The following is a 21247-nucleotide window of genomic DNA, read 5'->3' on the forward strand; positions in this document are numbered from 1 at the left end:
GGCTTGTATTATTAAAAGCACTAATCAGGCATTTTGCTAAAGGCCACCATTTCCAGAGGCTTCTTCCAGTGCTCAGCAGCCAGAGAAAAATTACAGTGATAAAAATACAATTTTTGCTATCCTTTAAGTGATTCTCATTCAGCCTTTCATTTTTGCTGTAACCATTTGAGCATATTTTGCATAGCTAGCACACATACTTGAAGAGGTCAAATTGTTTCCCAGTAATTCACCCTAGTGCCAAACCAAAATGCAAAAGAATACTGAAAACCAATGAGTCACTTAATTTTTAAACTATATTAAAGATCTACCTCACGGGCCTTTTCTTCACTGCCCTGGGAAACCATGTTACCTTTTTCCTTGCAAGAAATATGCATAATTATTTTTCCTACCTTGAGTGGTCAGAGGCAGTGTTAAAACGCAAAATACTATGCATATCGCAGAAATGAAATCATCAATGCAGGATCACTGGTAGGCATACAGTTTACCTATCCATCCCTATAAAGTCTATACTAAGGAAAAAAAAAAAAAGGCAAAAAATCCATAGTATACTCTTTGGTTCTGAGAATAGCTCTAACACCAACTGCAACAGTCCTCACATTTTTTTTTTCTTCTGAAAACTCTGATCGAGCACAAAATAAAATTGATTTCTAGAAAAGTAAGCTGAAAGAGTTTTCCAAACGGCCACCTAAGAAAGAACGGTTTTCAATATCTTTATTAATTTCTTTTCTTTTAGCACCGCTTTGGCAATAGTACAGGAGCTAATATGGCAGTAGGTTGTCTTGAATATGAAATGAAGAAATGGCCATGAGAAAGATTAAATTTGCTCTGAAATAAAGAAGCATCTCCAAAATACCATAATTGCTTTTGGCTTTCTATTTAAGTTTTAACACTTTAAAGTAACGGTGTACCTTGTTTGTGTGACATCATCCATTACAGTTCACCAACAGTGCTAAAATATGAGTCCAGGAAAATGCAACCAAAAATTAACAAAGATCTTACTGCCAGACATGAGTCTTTATGGAAACCACAGACAATCTCTGTATTCTTCCAAAATTCCATATTGGATTTTTCAATAGTTCAACAAAATGAAAAACACAATATCTATTTTTTTATGCAAATTGATAACCTGTTCTTTAGGCATAAGTAAACATTTCAAGCTACAGCTGCCCTCGTGTCATTCTCAGACTCTATCACTCCCCTGTGGGGTGATGACAACAGGCAAGCTGTAAAAAAAAAAAAAAAAAGAAAAGAAACAATTAGAAACAATTACCAATGTGAGTTCTTTCCTTGGTCGTTGCTCTGCTCCTCATACAAGTTAAAGAAACTTTTTTACTTTTTTGCTAATTTACTTTTTGCTCATTTCCTTGATACCAAACCACATGATCTCATCCAGCATTGGCTTGGTATGTTTGAGGAGAGTCCTTGTCACTCATGCTATTTCCCCTATTTCTTTCATTAGAATTTCTCTTTGTGCGTCTTCTTCCTGCCAGGCTTAGGTATCAGGGCCTGCAACTGACATTGAGGCAGTTATGCCCACGCACTGCAAAGTTAATTTCACCCAAGGGATTTAAACAGATTCTGATTTCAAATATTTGTGTAAACAAAGTGAGGTTTACCTGTGATAATATATGGAATAGTTCCTTATTTAAGAAGCAATGTTTTGTTCACAATAAATAGTAATACTTGAAACTGCAACATACTGGCAAGCACAATAAAATCATAGAAGAAACAGTAAGAATTTAATAATTTTTCTTTATTATGTCCATTAATATTTCTAGTAAATATAAGACCACAAAACTAGTTTGATTGTATGTGAATGCTTTGCCAAACTTAAGTTCTCTGCTTCAGTCCTGGTTTGCAAAATGAGGAAGAAGGTCTGGCAGAATTGAGCCCAATTTAGTTTGTGTATTACTTTTGTACATTGTAATCAGTGCAGTCCTTCACAGTCAAGAGGAGATAAAAACCTTATTTAAATTATAGCTACATTTTTCTGAAGTCAGTCATCAAGTTCTTCAGGTTAATATTGTGCACTATAGTAACAGCCACATCACAGGGAAAATGCAACTGATATTACAGCAATTTTTCCAGCCTTGAGCAAGTAGTGCAGAAAATTATGAGATTTGTTGAATACACCCTTCAGTAACAAAAGCACATAATTTTTCCTAGGTGTATATACTCCTTGCATGAATGTAACTATCTCCAATTAATGGTATTTCCATACATAGAGAGGAAAACAAAGGCTTTGATGACTTTTTCTTCAAAAAGTTTTCCTATTCTTTGCCATGTTTTACAAACATTGAAGGAAAGCTGACACTTTCCCCCTTCCCTCCTCTTCCCTTTGCTTCCCTTCCCTTCTTCTTTCCACCCTTTCTTTCTTCTCTATCCTCCTTTGCCTTCCTTCCTTTCCTTCCTTTTTTCAGTAGTGCTGATAAATTGCAACTGAAGTGGCAGAAGGCATCCTTTTGTACTGGACATCATACACAAATAGAATTAAAATGTTCACTACCCTCAAGTTTCAGTAAACCACCTGACACCGCTGCTCTCACTGAGTCTTAATGGCATTCAGGCACAATTTCAGTTTCTGAAATCATTTTAATTCTGCCCTTCATTCATTTTCTCAATAATAAACTTGTGTTTTACAGGAAGTATTTCTGTTAACATCAGAACCCAGAGCTTAAATTAGTTTTGTACAGCAAATTAATCCAATTTGAACAATGAGGCTAATTGAGAAATTACATCAACTTTTAGTGGGTTTTGTATTTACTAATTATTTTTAAAGTCTGGCTCATGTTCCAAACCAATTCAGTTTTGGTCTGTGGCCATTAAATACTTATCTCATCATTCCCAGTACATTAGCAGCGCAAGACGTTTCAAAAGGGTACCAACAGTACTTTGGGTGTATATAGACCACTTAGACAATTATGCCAGTAGCAACCTGTTCCAGATTGTTTCAGTGTGCAGGGGCCAATCTCAGCTGAAAATAAATGTGCTCCAAGAATGCTTTTTACATTGTTTTGAAGCACTACATGTAAAAATATGAGGCACTCCACAACTGTGAAGGCAGAGCAGCTGATCCTTGGAATGCTTGTTTCTCTCGTTAATCCACAACCATGAAGGAAAGCAATTCTTCTTCACGGTTTTGCATTCAGCCAGAGGCAGGTCCATGAATATAATCTAAAGTTCCTGATCTCTAATCTTCTGTGCTCAAGTGTTACTATTACTTACCCAAAATTTTAAAAAAAAAAAAAAAAGATAGTTCCTCAGATTTTTAATTACGCTAACATCTTCTAATGCCAAACAACAGGTTTCTTTAGGCAGAACAGAGCTGACATTCCTTGCATAGACAGTTAAGATAGGCATGTTTATAACTTGCCTGTTTTCTCCTTTATAGCAAGCTTAGACCAAGGAAAATACAGCCTAAACCAAAGCACCTTTGAAGTTTAACGTATACAAGAAGCAAGTTCCTCTTGGTTCACAAAATATATTTTTGATTTCTTTTCCATCCCAGCTCCCAGAGCATAAGAAGAAGAGGGACTCGGTCCAGTTTCCTACAACAAAGTTAAGTAGGTCTCTCGTTGTAATGGACTCAGACATAAACAATTTTCTAGTGAATCAATCATGAAAGCTCCTGGCCTATGGATCTTGAAAGTAAGGTCTAAAAATCAACTCTCACAGAAATAAATTTAATTTATATTCTTCTAATTACTGCCACTAAAGGACTGCACTGTACCCTTTAAAATACCAATTTAATCAAGCTTTGCAATGAGGAAATATAACAGTATTACAGGAAATAGAGGTACTATTGATAGAAAATACAAAATTGTTTTGACACGAAGTGATTATTGAATTCAGTGCTTGGCATATTAGCTGACACTTAGGACTTACATAGGACAAGCCATTACAGAAAGGAGGTTTCATTGGCTTCAGCTGTTCTGTCTGATCTCTGTCTTGCTCTGTCACCTACTGAGTCACGGTCATACCCATAGTCATGGATAACTGGCATTTAAAGGATAGCAAGGTCAGTTGTATAATTGTATTTTCCGTACTTAGGCACTTTAATTAGGTACATATTCACATTTATTCTGCATGATAGTTTTCTAGTGCTAATTATCAGAAGTTTTACTAGATATTAAACATTTTACTTTTTTAATGTCCCATAATACCTATATACGGATCCAATGCTAGAGCATGCAGACCACTGAAATGTCTATTATTACAGATGCTATCACCGTCCCTTTCACACATTTAACATTCTGTCCATTACAGTACTCAGACTTCATTTATCTGAGTTGCTTTCAAAATGTATCAAGCAATATCCTCTAATACTATCTTTTGAATTATGTTATGCAATCTGACCTTTCAGAACAGAACATCTTTCCTCTTTGCTCTTGTATCGAAGAATATTGCAGAAATACTATTTCTCCTAGAGACAGGATGCTGTTGATTCAGTTGAACTGGGCATGGTGAAATCCCATCTGAAATCCTGTATATCTACTTCTGATCTCCCATATTCAAGATGAATTTAGACCAGGAGTAGACTAGCAAAGAGACAGGCTGCTGTGATAATCAGGGGAATTAAAATCCTATTATAAAAAGCCTATCATATAAGCATTAAAAACGATTTTTTTCTTTAGTACAGCAAACTTTGAAAGGTTCTGTAATGGCTAATAATACACATACACACGTATAGGTATAAACATGTTTATGTAAGAGGACTCAGCACTATATTCTAGAGAGAATGACAGAAAAAGAAATGGATATTAATCCATCTATTCTTGAAATTGAATGTTATTTTTAGCCACTCAGAGCAATGATGTCTGGACCATCCTCTTAATAGTGGTGAGGGAAGCAGCCAAACTAGTTTCAAGTCATACCCCAATGAACACATGCCTATACCAGTAGGGATCAGGCAGCTCTGCATTTGCTACCACCCTCCAAGACCAACTCAGAGCAAAATGGCTTGAGATATTTTCATCATCAGGACAGTTCCAACTGTCCATATACAATTACTACAGTGCTTGAACTTCTGGCCCATTCAGTAACTTTTCAGTTCCCCACAAAACTTGCTGTATTTCTCAGACCTTCAGGGCTGCTACTCAAGGCTTTTTGCTCTGCTCCCCCTAAGGGAAGAGATCAGCCTCATCCCCACACACGCAGCGACAGACAAAATGCATCAGGGAGATGAGGCAAAGCCATGTCCTACAGCGCTGCTGCTGAGAAACTCCAAACTCCAAGTGAAAGTAGTAAGTTCTGTCAGCCTAAACCTTATCTATGGCCTCGGCCAGATTTTTTTTCATTTACTTTTCAGCTCCTGTAATGTTGCCATGTACTGACAAGCAATTGTATTTCACTCTTCAGATGCTTGTACTTGAATGGGAGCAATACAGTTTTTGACAGTCTGCTCTGTGTAACTCAAACTTTGCTATTATTGCCAGAAAGCACAGAATGTTTTTTATGACAAAAGTTAAATAAGGCCTTACAAGGTAAACAGAATGTAATATGGATTTTTATTACTTTTTTTATAAGTCACTTTCTCTCTCCTTGGTATTTTTCCTGTTACTTCATGCTGGTGCTGTGACAGTATCCAAAGCCCAGTCAGAATCAGGTACCTGTGCATTTCAAATGGCTTGGGAAACACAATCCCTTCCCCAAAGGGCTCTCCTCATTCATGCTCCATGCTTATTTTGGACAGACAGGACTGATAAAGCATAACAGACAAAACACGTCAGAAGTACCAAACAACTGTATCAAAGATGCTCTGATTTCATGGAAAAAAGTAGTCTCAAATATCCCTCACGCCCCATTCTGACCCTCAGTTACTACTACCTCTCAACATGTCAAATATCAGCACCTCAAAATTGCCTCCCTGGTCCCAGCAGTGCTGCATAGAACAGGCAAACCGCATGGGGTGGTATTGCCCAGCGATCCAGAGTGACACAACAGTCTAAAAGCTGATACAGTCCTGGCTCAGCAACTTGTACCCTTTACTTCTGCACCCTTTCACATCCCCACATAGCGGTAAACATGCTTTCAGCTCTGAGCTCCCAGACATAAGCCAGTACTGCCAGTCTCACCAAACTACTGAAATAACTGACGGAGAGATTCAGTTTAAGACTTGTAAAGACAGGTAGGTATGAAGACATTTGAAATAGTTGTCTAAGCATAGGCATCTATTTCTGTAGCTGATGGTATTTAGAGAACTCTTCAGCTGACTGATGACCGTAGCTACATCTACAGTGCTAAATTAAATGTGCCTGGGATTGTTCTCTGCCACTGATGCCAGTCAGCACAGAAACCCCATGTTCATCTTATAAAAATTATCTCACTGTCCAAAGCAGCGTGGCATCATGCAACCAACCTCTTGAAGATGGGCTCTGGCCAACCTTAGTTGCTAAATTGGGACCAGAAATTTTATAGCAGTGAGTTAACCCTGGCCAAAAGCGTGACAGGAACCATTAAAAGCAAAGATGAGTTACAGTGTCCAAGAATATTTCCTGCTATTGATGAACTTCCTGATGTAGCCTAGAGATTTACCTGAAGGTGCGCTGAGTCCTTCTCTAAGCCTCAGAGTGAATTAGATGCATTTTCTGTGACGGGAGCTAAAACACCTCATATTTGCACTACAATTTATTTGTGGGCACCAAAATGAAGTTGCTTTAATCTGGACATGAATCTCACTCAGATTGTCACTATGAAGAAACGATTATTTTTTGCCCTATGGACAACAGAGTATCCAGGGAAAGATTAAATATCTTTAATTGATATTAAAATATCCCAAGTTACAGAGTAATTGTTTTACCCTGTTACTCATATACATATAAGCCTCCAGCAGTTCCAAAAATTATCTGTGAAATTAAAAGCTGTTTTAGAAAAAAATTATACCAAATACCATTTTTTTCCATCCTGTTAAAACATCAAATATTGAAGATAAAGTGTTTTCCTTCCACTCTGTAGCAGCTATTTAGCATCTATTGTAGAAGAAAGAAAGTGTGACCCTTTGGCTGCTTAAAAAAATCAAAGATTATATGAAAAATGTCCTTTTCATCATTGCAGTGTTTCTGAGGTATCAAATAGTAAAGAAATCATCTCACCCCCAATGAGTTCAGAAACATGCATTGAAAAATCTATGCTTTAAGGAAGTGTGAAAATTAAATATTAAAAAACAATTCTTGACACTGGAAGGTCTTTGAAATATGTTAAGCCACACTGGAATTCATAGCAGGAAGCCACATTATTTCTTGACACATGGTCTATTATCTTATTTGACTCAATGAATATTCATTAGAATTTACAGTCTTCTATTATTTATCTCTTTTTTTTTTCCACAAGACCAGAGGGGAAAAAAGATCACCTGCTACTTATGTTGGTTAAAATCATGAAAGGATTATATACAGTATTGCATTAACTGAGACAAATCATTAAAAATGAAAGGCTGATTGTAGATGAAAGTTGTACAGTTACTACATCTGCCTTTTGTTCTCTTTTAATGGAATGAGTTTCCAAAATACAATTTTAAGACAAGCCTGTAGACCAACATTACTGTATCTTCGTGTGACGCCATGTTATGGCAAAAACAGATACCTGTTTGTTTTGTAATGCAATGATTTTCCACTGAAGAGAATTAAATGCTGAAATTTGTCAGCCTTGCTTGGTTTACTGAGCTTTGGCAATCTTGTTGAATGATGCTGAAAAAGAGGTTGTTGTGTTCTGGAAACAACAGCTTCAGCAACTGATAAATGACAGACCAAGCATATAATTAGTGCCTCCTCAGACTTTCCCAGTTTTTATCATGATGCATGGCAAATAGCACTTGGGATGACTTCAGAGGTTTGTTATTCAGAGAATTTCCTAATGACCTATCATTTGTGTGCATGCTTTCCTGACTAGCTAAGGATCAGTATGCCTGAGGAGAAAAAATGATAGGAGCTGTGGCTCAAGGAGAAAAAGCTTTTGGCCTGAAGCTGTGGTAAGAGTTTTATTTGAAAGCCATACATATAAATGCCAAAAAAAAAAAAAAAAAGACATACAGCCTGATTATGCCAGCACACTCAACAGTAACTGGAGGCAAGGAGTCCTTCAGGTACATAGAGAATAATAAATGACCTTTCACAGTGTTTGTCAAAGGAGTAAAAAGAGCCATGTCTCAATTCATCTATTTTTTTTTAATAATAACATAAGGTTTTATGCCAATACTCTGGTAATTTTATACATGGCATCTGTTGAAAACATGCAAAATTCAAGTTCCAGCTCGTAAAAGATGTTCATGTATTTTTTCTATAGGAATATCCTCAAACTACCACCAAACTCTCACTGAAAATGAGAGAAATGGCATTATTTTTGGTATTACGGTATTAAAATGCACCTCTCTAGTAATAATTGCTATTGCAAAAGCATTTATGAGGTGAAGAGAGGTAACATAGAAGCACCTTGCAGGGGAACAGATTTTAAGTCCTTCATATGGCACAGCCAGAGGATGGTATCCAGCATAATGTGGACCAATAATAAAGGGGCTGTGGAGCACAGCACAAACACTTGGAGTCACCTGGGGTCTGCACTGAACCAGCCCTGAATGCAGGACATAAAAATTGCAGGACCTACGTGGCCAGAATTTCCATATGGGGCACAAGAAACTGAAGCCGAGTTATACAGATAACAGATGGCCTAAGTGGAAATACTGAGCTTGTTCAGCGATAACTAATGGCCTGCACAGTTGCAGCCTCTTTTTCAGCACTTGTACTCCTCCCAGTTGGTCTAGGCCCTGTGATTGCAGAGCTAGCCTTTCATGGCTGGGTGGGTGCTTATTCCCTCAGCGCTGCTGGAGGTGTCTCTGCCACTGTGGAAGGGCTCATTGGTTCAATTACTGTCCTACATCCAAGTTGTTTCCATGCACTCATGCTAAGCAGAACCCCAGATACCAAGTTCAGGGACTGGGGGAGCAAGTGCAAAGACACATGAATATGCCCACAGGGATCAGTCTCTACCATTCCTAAACCAGAGCAGAAAACTGCTCACCTTTGTGCGACTCCTTCCAGAGACAGTTGGGTAGCTCCATACAATATCCCTCTGAATTCCAGAATTGAGAGGGCTATGTTAAAACCCAGGGTTGGCTCTGTACAACACAAGTTCAGGACAGGTATCTTATCAGATCAGCTCAGTTCTGTGAAAAAAAAAAATAAAATACTGTACTGCTTCTAACCAGTAGAAGGTGTTAAAATTAGACCGCATGGTACATACGTAAGTAGGCTACTCCCACTGCTCTGTATCCTGCTTCAATGGAATCAACAGAAGTCCCTTTAAAATTAATGTCTGTCAGTCATGCAGAGACAAATGTTTGGTGCAGTAGACACCCAAACAGGTGAAAGTACAATAGTTAAATATCACAGGCAAATGAATACGCATGGCACATGTAGAGAAAGAAACCATGATTAATAACGTTCCTACTTCCTTTAGGTAATCATGGTAAGCAAGCAAATATGCTTTAAACATTAATCTCACTTTACAAGTTACTTTTTATTATATTCTCTATCTCATGTGATGAAGATTTGCCATTTCATTGCTGCAAATTTCACTTTCCTGGTCATCTGTGATGATGAAAGTCTTCTAACAGCAACCTTTACTAGCTGTCACAGCAGAATCCATCAGTTCTGTCTCAACATTCACAGCAGTAGAAGCATCCACCTGTGATTCCTTACTAAATGTTTCTAAGTAATTTAAGTAAGTACTCTTTCTTTCCCTATGCATGCCCTGCTACTTCTCTTTTTTTTTTTTTCTTCTCTCTGTACATGTGCGAAGAGAGAGTTCCACACAATGGACAATGGATAAAATGGAACATTTAAATATAATTCTTCCCTTGACACTCTGTGCCCTTTCAGCTATGTCTGTCCCACAAGAGGCAATTCTACCAAGATATAACCTATTTTGTATCTTTGCTATCCAAGTACCAGGCTGCAGCTTTATATAGTTTCTCTTCAAGACAGATGACACTACCTAGGGGTACTCTGTTGATGTGATGGCTGCTTGAAAAACCTTTGATTAGGGTTTCAAACACCATAGAGAGAGGAACAACTTCTAAGACGCATCTTGTCTCTTCAAAGTTCCAGTCAGCTACTGCCCCTGCCGAGCGGCATGTAACACCGAAGTTATTACTAACAAAAAAAATCATCCCTAGGGAAGAATATAGGACAATTTGAGATCATTTTGGTCCTGAAAGACCTCTAGCATTTCATCCTCTGATAAACAGGAGAAACCTGAGTACCAGCAGAGGCAGAGCTCCCAGCACCGCCCCCTCTCTTCACAAAATAAGACATTCCATTAAATGCACATGAAATATGTATGACCATTAACACTAAGGATAAGGAAAAATGCATGTCCACTGAAGTTTGTGATAAATGGTTCATACTGCCATCTGCCCCTCTTGAACAGAACTGATGTGAAAGTAATAAGAAATGTCTTCTGGATACAGCCAGTCTCAAAATACATACTTCTCTGCTGCAGGTAGGAAAAGTAGAGAATATACAATAAATACTTTGGGACTGCTATCAAATCCAAAAAATGCATGAAAATGTCTTTGACATAATAACTGATACACTCTCTAGATGTCCAGATGTTTGTTTCTGTAAAAAAAATAATAATCCAAATTTAATCCAAACTTCAAAATTTAACCAATATATATTTACCCCACTCTTTGGCTTACAAACGAGATCTTCCACCTAACTGTGGCCCAACAAGATTCAAGAAATGCAAGATGTGTTACAACAAAATCAATTTGTTTTTCCAAGGAAAATCTGACATAATCAGATCAAGAATTACACAAACCATGATAGCATACTATTATTTCTATGCACTGGTTCACAAGCATATTTTTTAAAACATACATATGAATAAATGTTCTGCATCAAAGCCTGGCATAAATAATGGTATCACAACAAAGAACAATTAATATCCTTGTATCTTAATATCCCTTTATATTCTTCTTATATAATTTGCTCATAGACTGTAATAATATCTATTTTCCTTAGCAATCAATTTATATCACAAATATATATGAAAAAAATCATTTTAAATGGTTTTCTACCTCATTAAGTTCTTCTTAATGAGTCTGGGGAAACAGCTTTAGAGTAAATGAGCAGAAGGCATTTTAAATAAAATTAGCTGAGTTTAAATAAAAATAGCTCATACTTAACAATACCCTACAGCTAGCAAAAATGAGCTAGTTTATCCACTAACCACCTAGTGAGAATTCCTCTTCTTTCATAAAGGTTTGCTTTAGAACAAGCAACCTCATAGAACCCTAATGCAAAAGAGAATGTTATTTTAAAATAACATTAGTTGAATATGCCCCTATGCGTAACAATGGCTATTTAATGAGTGCATATTGCCCCTTGCTGTGCAACAGTTAACTGCAGTAATCTTACTTGATGATTGAGGCCAGGTATAAAATTCAGTTTCTTACCGATGTTGCTATGTTTTACCTTAAAAAAAAAAATTTGAAAATAAAATCTTCAGTCTTAAAGGAATTCAGAGGAACTGCATCCTGCATCACTCTGTCCTGACTTTGCTTGAGCCAGGGTTATTCGAAACCTGTCTGTCAGAATTCACGGATGGGAGGAAAGCAGAACTTCTGATTTAGCAGCTGTTCGGTGAACGTCACGACATGTAGCCAGAAGCCTGAAGGATAATAGAAAAAACAGTTGCAATACTCTAACTTTTCTAATTTGTTATGGATGCTCATTTCAGAGCTGTGCATTTTTCTTTGGGTCCTAATTCTGGACCCTACCTACACAGCCCCCTTTTGTATAACTGTGTTTTCTTCTGTTCCCTCTGCTCTGAAACAGCATTGCTGAAAAGTAGGGCTCCAGCGTGGGACCTCCATCAACTCCAATAAACACTACTTGTTTTTAAAGGAGTGACAAGCAGTATTTAGGCCAGTAAGCCACGGTCTTTCGTTCTCATGCGGAAACTACACAGCATGCTAGTCTTACCCCAAGCGCGCCGCGTTCCCCCACAAGATAAGCAGATTTTTTTATTTCTCATCCACTCAAACAAAACAAAACAACAACAAGCAGCTGCCTGCTAGCTGTACAGCACTGTTAAGCACGAGCTGCAGTACTTGGTTCTGAAGCTGTACCCTCGCGTCCTCGCTACCTGTCCCCTCTTTAGGGAGAGCTGACAAACCACAAGCCCCGTTTTCCCTTTTGTAAAGGGCAGAGCGCTCACTGACTCTCTTCGATTCGTAGCAAGGCCCACCCTGCTTCCTCGCTTTTACGCCAACCACCCGAGGAGCCGCGACCCGAGCGCCCCGCGACAGGGGCGGTCACCCCGCGGCAGGGCCCCGGCGTCGCTCACTCGTAAAAGGAACGGAGCCGCCGCTGCCGGGGCCCGCCGCGGCCCGGCCCCGGCTCCTCGCCCGGCCCCCGGGCCGCGCCCCGCCGCCGCCTCCCTCATGCGGCGCCCCGCCGCCGGCCGCCTCTCGCCGGGGGACGCTGGGCCCGACATGGCGGCGGCGCGGCCGGTGCTGGCCCGAGCCATGCTGCAGCAGTGCCTGTCCGCTCGGCTGCAGGTGCGGCCGCCCGAGAACGGCGCCGAGGCCGAGTGGGTGGAGGTAATGGGCTCGCAGGGCTCGGCCCTTCTTCCCCCGGTGGCGGGCAGGACAGGAGGATGGGGCCGGCCGTAGAGAGGGCGCTCCAGGCGGAGAGCAGCTCTTGGTGCCGCTTCTCCTCGCCAGCCGCGGTCAATCAGATGTGGAGTCCTCGTGGTAACTGCTCTGCCGCCTCACGAGGCTGGCTTTTTGTCTCTCTCTTCAAAACCTGTGGGCTGTTTCTGCGTAAATTCATCCCTCAGAGAGTTTCTGGGGTGTAAGCGAGCCCTGGGCGAGGGGTGGCCCCGTGGCACCCCTATAGCAGCTCCCTGGCCCAAGGAGGGAGGAAGGGAGCGAGAAAACTAGTGGGTCAGAATAGGCGGGGAAATCGCTTGCCAGTTGCTGTCATAGGCAAAACGGACTTAGCTTGGTGATATGATAATTATCAAACGCATAGCAGTTTGGTATTGGGAGGAGAGAAAAAAAAAAAAAAGAACATCTAGACACACGGGAGGACATCCCTTCTCTTTTTGCAGGCTAAATTTCATTTCAGACACCTCACCCAGTCTCCACTCCTGGGTCCTCTCCTACCCACGTGTTGTCAGCACAGGTTACGCACCGTGCCTTCACGACGGGACAAGGGATGTGGCAGCTCGGGGTCGGTTTCTCCTACTACTCCTTCTTGCTCTTTTCCTACGCGTCAGCATGGGGATCCCTTCAGGAGCATGGCTGCTCCGCCATGGAGCACCTCCTACTCCTGTGATGTTTGTGTTCCCTCGCTGCCATTTTCTGCCCTGTCTTAAATACAGTCTCACAGAGGTGGGCTCAGGTGTGCCCTGCAGTGGGTCTGCCGTGGAGCTGACTGTCTGGCCTGTGACCTCCTCCTGCAGAGGCCACCCCTGCAGACCCTCAATACCTTGCCAGGAAAAAAACTAACAGGAAAACGTGGAATGTGAAAATACCCCATCCATCTGTCAAAGCAAGCAAGGTGCCTGGTGGATCTTCAGTGCCACTGTCTTCTCTGCAGCAGTGGTCATTCCTCAAACCTCTCTCTTTCTTCTCCCTCCACCACCCAGGCAAAGAAAAATCAGGAAAAAAAAAAAAAAGGCTTAATTTTAACAATAGGATAATGGAAGATTTTTGGGGCTGTGAACCTCTTTTCAGAGACATGTCTGTATTTTTGTTTATTTCAGGCAAAAAGTGTTTTTTAAATTCATAATATAAGTGGTTTTATGAAATAATGATAGTAAATCAGTATAATTTTGGTAGCAAAATAGCTTTTGCAACAAAAGATTTCAAACTGCCTCTGAGTTTGTACCTCATTAATTGTGTGATACTGTGCACTCAAAGAAGAAAGGCCATGTGACTGCGGTAGCAGTAGTTCTGATTTTTATTTTTGTCAGACCAGTAACCAAAAATGAAGCTCAAGGGAAACATTGTAATTTTCCCCTTTTATTCCCATAGTCATATTTTGGGGAAGGTAGGTAGGCCTCTAGACTCCTAGGGCTAGGCAGCGTATGTAGTGGCCAGGGCTATTTACCAAAGCATGAAGGCTGCCATTTGGGGTGCGTCCTGCCATTGTTGTCGCTGTTTATGCATTAGCTACACTAGAATAAATTATTCGTATAGGTCTCAACCATTTAGCCTTTATGTTTTTTTAGTTTGGTCTTTTGTCTTAAGAGGCTAAATGTACTAATTCATATAACTTTTTTAAGGTAAAGATTGTGGTATGTTTAAAAGGCTTATGAGTTTATTCAACAAACCTGAAGTGAGTCGAAATACAAAATTTCTGTCCCTCGGTCTTTCCACTGTATGACTTTCACATAGTTCTTGAAATGTTTCTCTCCTTGTTCAAAAGAGGCTGATGGATCTTTAAGACCTACTTTGTACAGTCTGGTCTGGAAAGCCAGAACTTTTGCTTAAAGAAAATATGTGTCATCTCACAGATGTCATGTTTGGTTGAAGGCCTTATTAACCTCTCGGTATAAGGAATATAGTGAAGGTTGCTAGGCACAGCGTAAATTAACTTTAGAAATACCCTGTTTCTAGCTTTCTAATCTTGGAAATAATTGTAGGTAAAAGCAGAAATGTCATTGTGCTTGCTGTCTTTCCAACTGTCCAAAAAGAGGCATATGTTTTGGTTTTCATATATTATGAATAAATCTGTTACGAGGCAGTAATTTAACGACATAATTTAAACAGATTTACGCTGTTTATATCTCTTACTTGAAATTTTAAATGTCTTAACCAAAATCATTGGGAAAGTAATAGAGCTGAAAAAAGTAACCGCACTGAAGGAATCTGCATGAGATTTGGCCAGCATGAGCAGCAGATATTTTTTAGACATGAAAATTAATAATATTTGTCATTGGTACTTATGAATCTCTCTTTTTTTTTTTTTTTTTTAAGGGAAATCTGTTGTAACAAGCTATGGAAACTTCATGGTGTCTTCAGTATGACGGCTTTAGAGGTCATTAAAAGGAATTGTTGCTTCTCATACTTTCTCGTAGGATAATGCAACTGTCCATATACGTGCACGAGTCCAAAAATAAAGAAATACAGACCTTGTAAACTATTATTAGTGTAAACCAGTGCATGCCTAGTGACCTGTAACAACTTAAAAGTAGGTCCCGACCTTGAGAAACTTCTCGTGTACTATAAATAGCACAATAGGTAGGTGGCTTTGAATAGCTTCTGGGCTTTAAAAGACCCCTGCAGGTACTTTAGGAACTTTAGGCTGAACGTTCTTTATCTGGAAGAAGGCTAGGTGCGTACATTGTATCTGTATTGCTCTTCCATTATATTCTCATGATTGTATTTTTCTGACCTGCTGAGGATTACCAGAGATGGGATGCCTTGTTTATGGAGAAATGTTGGTGAGATAGGATCCGTTAAACGTTTATGTATATAGCAAAATACTTTGGAGGAAAGAAAAGGAACTCCCCTTCTAAACATAGGAGAAGAATGAGATGAGATTTGGAGTATTTCACAACTGTGGGAGAAAAAAAAAAATGTAAAATGACTATTCAGCTAAAACGTGTAAGTACCTACACTTACTGCAATGAAACCCATCCTGCCCCTATCTTATTTCCCTGATTTGTCTTCCGGTTAAGATACCAAACGGTGCAAAATACCAGGTGCAGGTTGTTCTCCAGCCCGTGGTAGATTATGCAGTCTCTCTTTGATGCAGCAGAATGGATGAAATATGAATAAAGCTTCTCAACAGGTAGTGACTCTGAACTGGAAGCAGAAATGTCAAAGAATAATTCATGTAAGTTAGTTTTGCAAACTGGCTTTCTGTGGATTGCAAAGCACCTCTGTTTTCATTATCAATTGCATTACATTTCACTGACAAGCATGTTGAGATGACATTTTGCAGAATATATTTATGTTTTGCTAATGAATTCCTGCAAAAAACAGGTGAATGTTAGGAGGGTGGGGGGAGGTCTTAGTTATTTGTTGATCCTGCCAAAAAGCTAAAAAGGACATTCGGAGGCAGCTGAGGTTGCTGAGGCTGGATGGACGGCCGTAGGGGCTGGGTACTTCAGCCCTTCCTGATGCAGGTTGCCTGGTCAGATGATTACTTGGGACAGTTGTATCGTAAATGCCTGTGTTGCAGAGTAACTTGCTTTGCTGGTTTATTTATGTAGGCATTTTACTGATAACAGCAAATCCACACAGCACAATTTCCCTGCCCAACTGCCTGCATGTCACTATGTAAGTTCTTTGCAGTGGTTGTTTGCTTATCAGCATGTTGAATTTGTAACCTTCTAATTTGTGTTGTTTTGCTTGACTTTAACGGAGTTAAATATAGCTCTGAAGAGCTGTCAGCTAGACTTCATTAGGTAACAGAGGACCTTCAGCATTGGCAATGGTTTTGCTTTGGTTCAAAAGGTTTACCTGTTCCTGTTTCTTAACTGGCAACATGTCTTAGATGTCTTAGGACATCTGAAACATTGGTGCAAGATCTGAGGACTGACGTGCATTAACGTTAGGTTAGCTCTTGAAATTGCATGCAGTTTTACATCTACTCAGTTAAGAAAATTAAAGAATTTAAAATATAACAGGAGGTTGAAATGTGGTTGAACATGTTGTAAATAGTGTTCAATCACAGTTTAAACCATAAATTTCAACCGTAACATGGCTGCAAAGTGTTCTAGAAGTCATAAACATGCAATAAAAATAGAATCTCCTGTCTAATTGCTGTGAGACACTGAAACCAGTATGTCTCATTTTGTGATAAAAAGTATATTCAAAATTAGGCGGCTAATCATGAGAGAGGCTGAAAAATAATTAGTGTTTCTAGCTATCTGGCTGTAGGACTTCTAAATGTCACTTTATTTACCTTTTTGTCTTTTTAAATGAGCTTCTTGCAGAATATTGTTACTTCCATATGTGAAATTGCACAGAGACTATCACAAGTCTCAGAATAATCTGTGAGGTGTGCAGTATAGCATAGTTGCTTATTTCTAATTCAGTGGTAGGATATATACAACGTAAATGTATTTTACCTACTTCATAAAGATTTTTTTATTAGTAGGTATGTGTGCATTATTATTCTTTATTAATATCTTGATGGTAGTCTGTTTCTGGAACTAACATTTAGCTAAATATATAAGACTATCTAACCTTTGGCAGCCTGTATTTCTCTCCTTAATTTGAAGAGAGAGTTTGAAATGCCATTTGAGGTTCAGGCCATCAAATTTCTTACAGTGTTTATGAAATATGGCAATCATTTGGGAATGGAAAGCTGTATAATATTCTGCAGCAGTCGAAATTAGTTTTGAAAGGAGCCTTTTATAGCTTTCGAGAGAATCTCTGTGTGTGACATTTCAGCTACAAAGAATATTCTCTTTTTCGAGAAGTTAGTAACTAGAAAAATAGTTAAGAAGGCATAGCTCTCATCAGTCATTGCCTTGAGCATTTTGTTCAATCTCCACAATAACAAAAGGATAAACCTCATGTGTATAATTTTTGTTACCAAAAACCTTTATCTTTCAAAGAAAAGAGAGAGAGTAAATAAAAAGAGAAAGGAAGAGAAAGTGTTGAGATTTTTCTTCTTCTTTTTTTATTTTTAAGAAACTATTCATATTTCTTATCATTTTACTTTGATAACATTGACAGTAATGAATTCTTCCTGCCCCGTCTAGTTAGTATCTCTTAGGTAGTATTTCTTAGTTACTATAAGCTGATGTTTATTTTCCTTCTAATAGGAATGTAAGGATACTTATTCTTGACAAAGCAGTGGTGAGAGGGTTGGGTGGGGTTATTTTGGATATTGAGTGCATGTGGATATTGTATGCCTCCTGTTTTTTTGTTTTGTTTCTTTTCTTTTTTTTTCCCAAAAAGCTTAAAACATTCACATATACTTGGTCATGACACAGCATTGCTGTTGGCTGCAGAGCCTATCATTTATCTTAATAAAGCACAGTTTGGCACATGTATTCTTTGTGAATTAAACCAGGGAGTAAAAAAGCTACCAAGGAATAGCCTTATGCTTTCTCCTCAGTACAGACCTAATTCCTTCCTCAAACAGGTAGCTCTTAAAACTGGTCTCTTTGAATTCTAAAGATGTGGCATATCCTTTACTCTGTACAAATCAAGGGAAAGGTCCCATTTCATCAAAAAGATTTCACCCAAACTGATAAATTATATTTTTGATAACTTTATAATGTTCTGAACAGCTTCGTAATTGCTGGTCATCATATTTAAAGCAGTCATCATATTTAAATCTAATTAACAGACTTTGTGTTTTGTCAGAATTATCCTGCACTGGGTTAGTTTTAACATCAAAATATAATACAGTTCAATGACAAATCCCATGGTATTTGTCGTATTTCATATTTGGAAATACTTATAATTCATACTCAAAAATATTTTATCTGTATGCTTAATAGATAAAAAGCTTAAATTATTTCCTATTCTGTATTTAATTACTCTAATTCATTTGTCACCTTGTGTACAGTAATACTACATGTGCTACATTCTAACTAAACTTGGCTTCACATGGAGCTAATGAATTGGCTTAATTGTGTGTAGCAGCGTTGTGCAGATAATCAGCATGCATTTCATAAGCTTCCATAACCCTGTAAATTTGATGTCTGAAGATATAGGAAGTAACTAAGACTGCTTTTGGGAACTTTGTTGTCGTGTAGTTTCGTAATTTTTTTATACCAGATTAAATAATAAGCCTGCGTGGTAGGCAGTGAGAAACACTGATATATTTCTCTGTAATCTTTCATAGATCCGGAGAGGGCTTGTTATCTACATATGCTTCTTCAAAGGTGCTGATGAAGATCTTGTTCCAAAAATTGGTATGATATAACCTTTATAAATTCTTGCACTGCTTGAAAAAGAATTAAGTGATAGAGGCAGAGAAGGCAGCAACTGTTTAGGCTAGAAGTCAAAAAGCCATCAAGTAGCACCAATCCAAATCAATCTGCTGGCTGAAAGAACAGCTTGGTTGGTCATATTTCATTTGACAGCTGTCTGTATCTCTTTCTCTGTCTGCCTGCTCATGATCAACCTGTTAGAAAATCAATTCACACAGAATGATAACAGAGAAAGTGCAACACCTACTGTTTTACATATTACATGTATCCGGGCAACAGCTTCAGTCCAGGACAGAACTGAACTTAGAGAAGACTGTTTCCAAGTAATTCACGGCTTGATTTAAGAGGTATTTTAATTCTGATCTCAGTGTATGTGCAGGATATTTAAAAGTATAGCCAGTAGAGGGAGTTGGGTGGATAACTAAACTCTAAACTGTCCTTCCCATCTCATTTCAGAGATACTACATACCCTGTCAGTGTTTCAAGTGCAGCCTTCTGGTTCACAAGTGATAACAGCAATATCTGTATTCTTTCTGTCTTCTCTGCATGCACTTGAACATTTACATTCAAGTGGAGATGATGCTGTGAATAAGGTCAAATGGTAGTGATTTTTGTCTGCCTTCGTTCAATGTAGTTTTGAATTGTTTTTTTGTTTTTCTTTAACTCTTATTTCATTTCTTCACCCTCTTTTCTTCCATCAGTAGCACTGGGTTGCCTGGAGAATCCAATGATGATGCATGTTCCAGATAAAAATGCCCCTTTTTTGTGGCTTGCTGATAGTGGTAGTTTCACAAAAGGTCATATAACAGTAGTCTATTTCAGGCTACATGCTGGGACCAGCAGAAAGACCTGGCAGTGTGCAAGCACAGGTGCTATTGAAAATGCTGAGAGCAGCTCTTGGTGTTCAAGGGCACAGCCTTTCTGTGATGCTAAACTAAGTTGAAATCTTTGACTGTATTTAAAAAAGCATGATATGAAAATTGATTTTGTGGTCGTGGGAGTTTCATGTGGGTGATACTTCAGAATAATCACATTTTCAGCTGTGTGGCAGCTGAAACAGGCCAGTAAAAGAAAGTTCTGTTTCCTATTAAGAGATTCGTCTACCACCATCCTCCTTAGGTGTGTGTCTGTCGTATAGAATATTTTTTCCTAGTATGTTTTGAAACTGTTTAAATGAGTTTTTGTTGTCATTTAGACTTCAATGAGATGACTAGTACCCTCACAGGTTTTAAAGAGTTGGAGGACATTTGGGGGGAATTATTTGATTTGTTGTAAAAACACTGGAAAATATGATGCTAGTAAATGCAGCAAGTCTGTTTGCAAGTTTACACATTGCAGTTTGTGGGTTAAATTGCATCTCTGACCTTCCTGCCTGCCTCCTCTCTCAAAAGACAAGCTGACACCTGCACATCTCCAAGTGGAAGGCTGAAGGGCACTCACTCCACATGAGACCTAAGTGCTGAGCCTGGGGCTTCAGCAGTATCAGTTAGACGTTGGATCCGGCTGCAAACTACTCCAACCAGAATGAAAAGAAAGTCAGGACAGAAACATCTCCAGAGTGCACCAAAGATGGTCTTATCTCCTACAACGTACAGAGTTCTGTAAATGTTGCCTGAGTACCACACAACAAATTTAGGGTCACTAATTGAATCCCGGGCTCCTTTGGGGAGCTCCAACTATAATAAACTATATGATTTCAGACAGACAGCCACCATCCCCCTCAAATAACTCTTTAGATGTATTATATTCATATAAATATCCTTCATATTCTTCACAATACTCTGACATCTTAGCTGGTTAATAGTATTTTTCGACTGTCCATGTTTCTGTTCTGTTAGCTTCTTTTACCTCAATCATTTGTCCTATCTTGCAGTATCTTGATGAATCTTAAATCTTGTTTTATGATGTTATATTAGGTCCAGGTTAATTTACTTTAGTTCCACTAATTTTTGTTTTATTTTTATTTGCAGTCAACACGCTGTTGAATGTTAAATTAAGTGAAAATGAAAGTGGAGAGTACGTATCTGTCCTTGATTTACCAGGCAACGTGCTCATCATACCACAGGCTACCCTGGGTGGTAAGCTGAAGGGAAGAAAGATGCAGTACCATGCAAACATTGAAAAAGAAAAAGGGCTGGAACTTTATTCTCAGTTTGTGACTTTATGTGAAAAGGAACTGGCTGCCAATGCCAAATGCATGGAAGCCGGTGTTCTTGTCAAGTATGGCACATATGGAAACAGACAGGTGTTAAAACTGGATACAAATGGACCTTACACTCATTTGGTTGAATTCTGAAAAAAATAAATGATCTCCTGGATACAGCACTGGCTGTAACTG

At 38.9% G+C, this 21247-nt stretch overlaps 1 protein-coding gene and 1 long non-coding RNA gene across 3 annotated transcripts; one reads left to right on the forward strand and one right to left on the reverse strand.

Moving 5' to 3' along the window:
• Positions 1–1746: 1746 nt before the first annotated feature.
• On the reverse strand, positions 1747–12373 carry LOC310899977. Its single transcript, XR_014584745.1, has 2 exons — positions 4357–12373; positions 1747–3996 (listed from the first exon to the last, which is right to left on the reverse strand). It is a non-coding gene; the product is annotated as an uncharacterized lncRNA (long non-coding RNA).
• A 38-nt stretch (positions 12374–12411) lies between these two features.
• Positions 12412–21230, forward strand: DTD2 (D-aminoacyl-tRNA deacylase 2). Of its 2 annotated transcripts, XM_083837152.1 has the most exons (4): positions 15832–15848; positions 16228–16294; positions 18822–18891; positions 20880–21230. In XM_083837152.1, coding segments are annotated over exons 1-4 (465 nt in total). In that variant the 5' UTR covers positions 15832–15846; the 3' UTR covers positions 21206–21230. The 2 variants fall into 2 exon arrangements, with proteins under 2 accessions (XP_083693277.1, XP_083693278.1); XM_083837151.1 differs by lacking the exons at positions 15832–15848; positions 16228–16294 and adding an exon at positions 12412–12601.
• The last annotated feature ends 17 nt before the right edge of the window (positions 21231–21247 follow it).

Source organism: Anser anser (genome assembly GCF_964211835.1).
Source record: "Anser anser genome assembly, chromosome: 5".
Taxonomy (NCBI): domain Eukaryota; kingdom Metazoa; phylum Chordata; class Aves; order Anseriformes; family Anatidae; genus Anser; species Anser anser.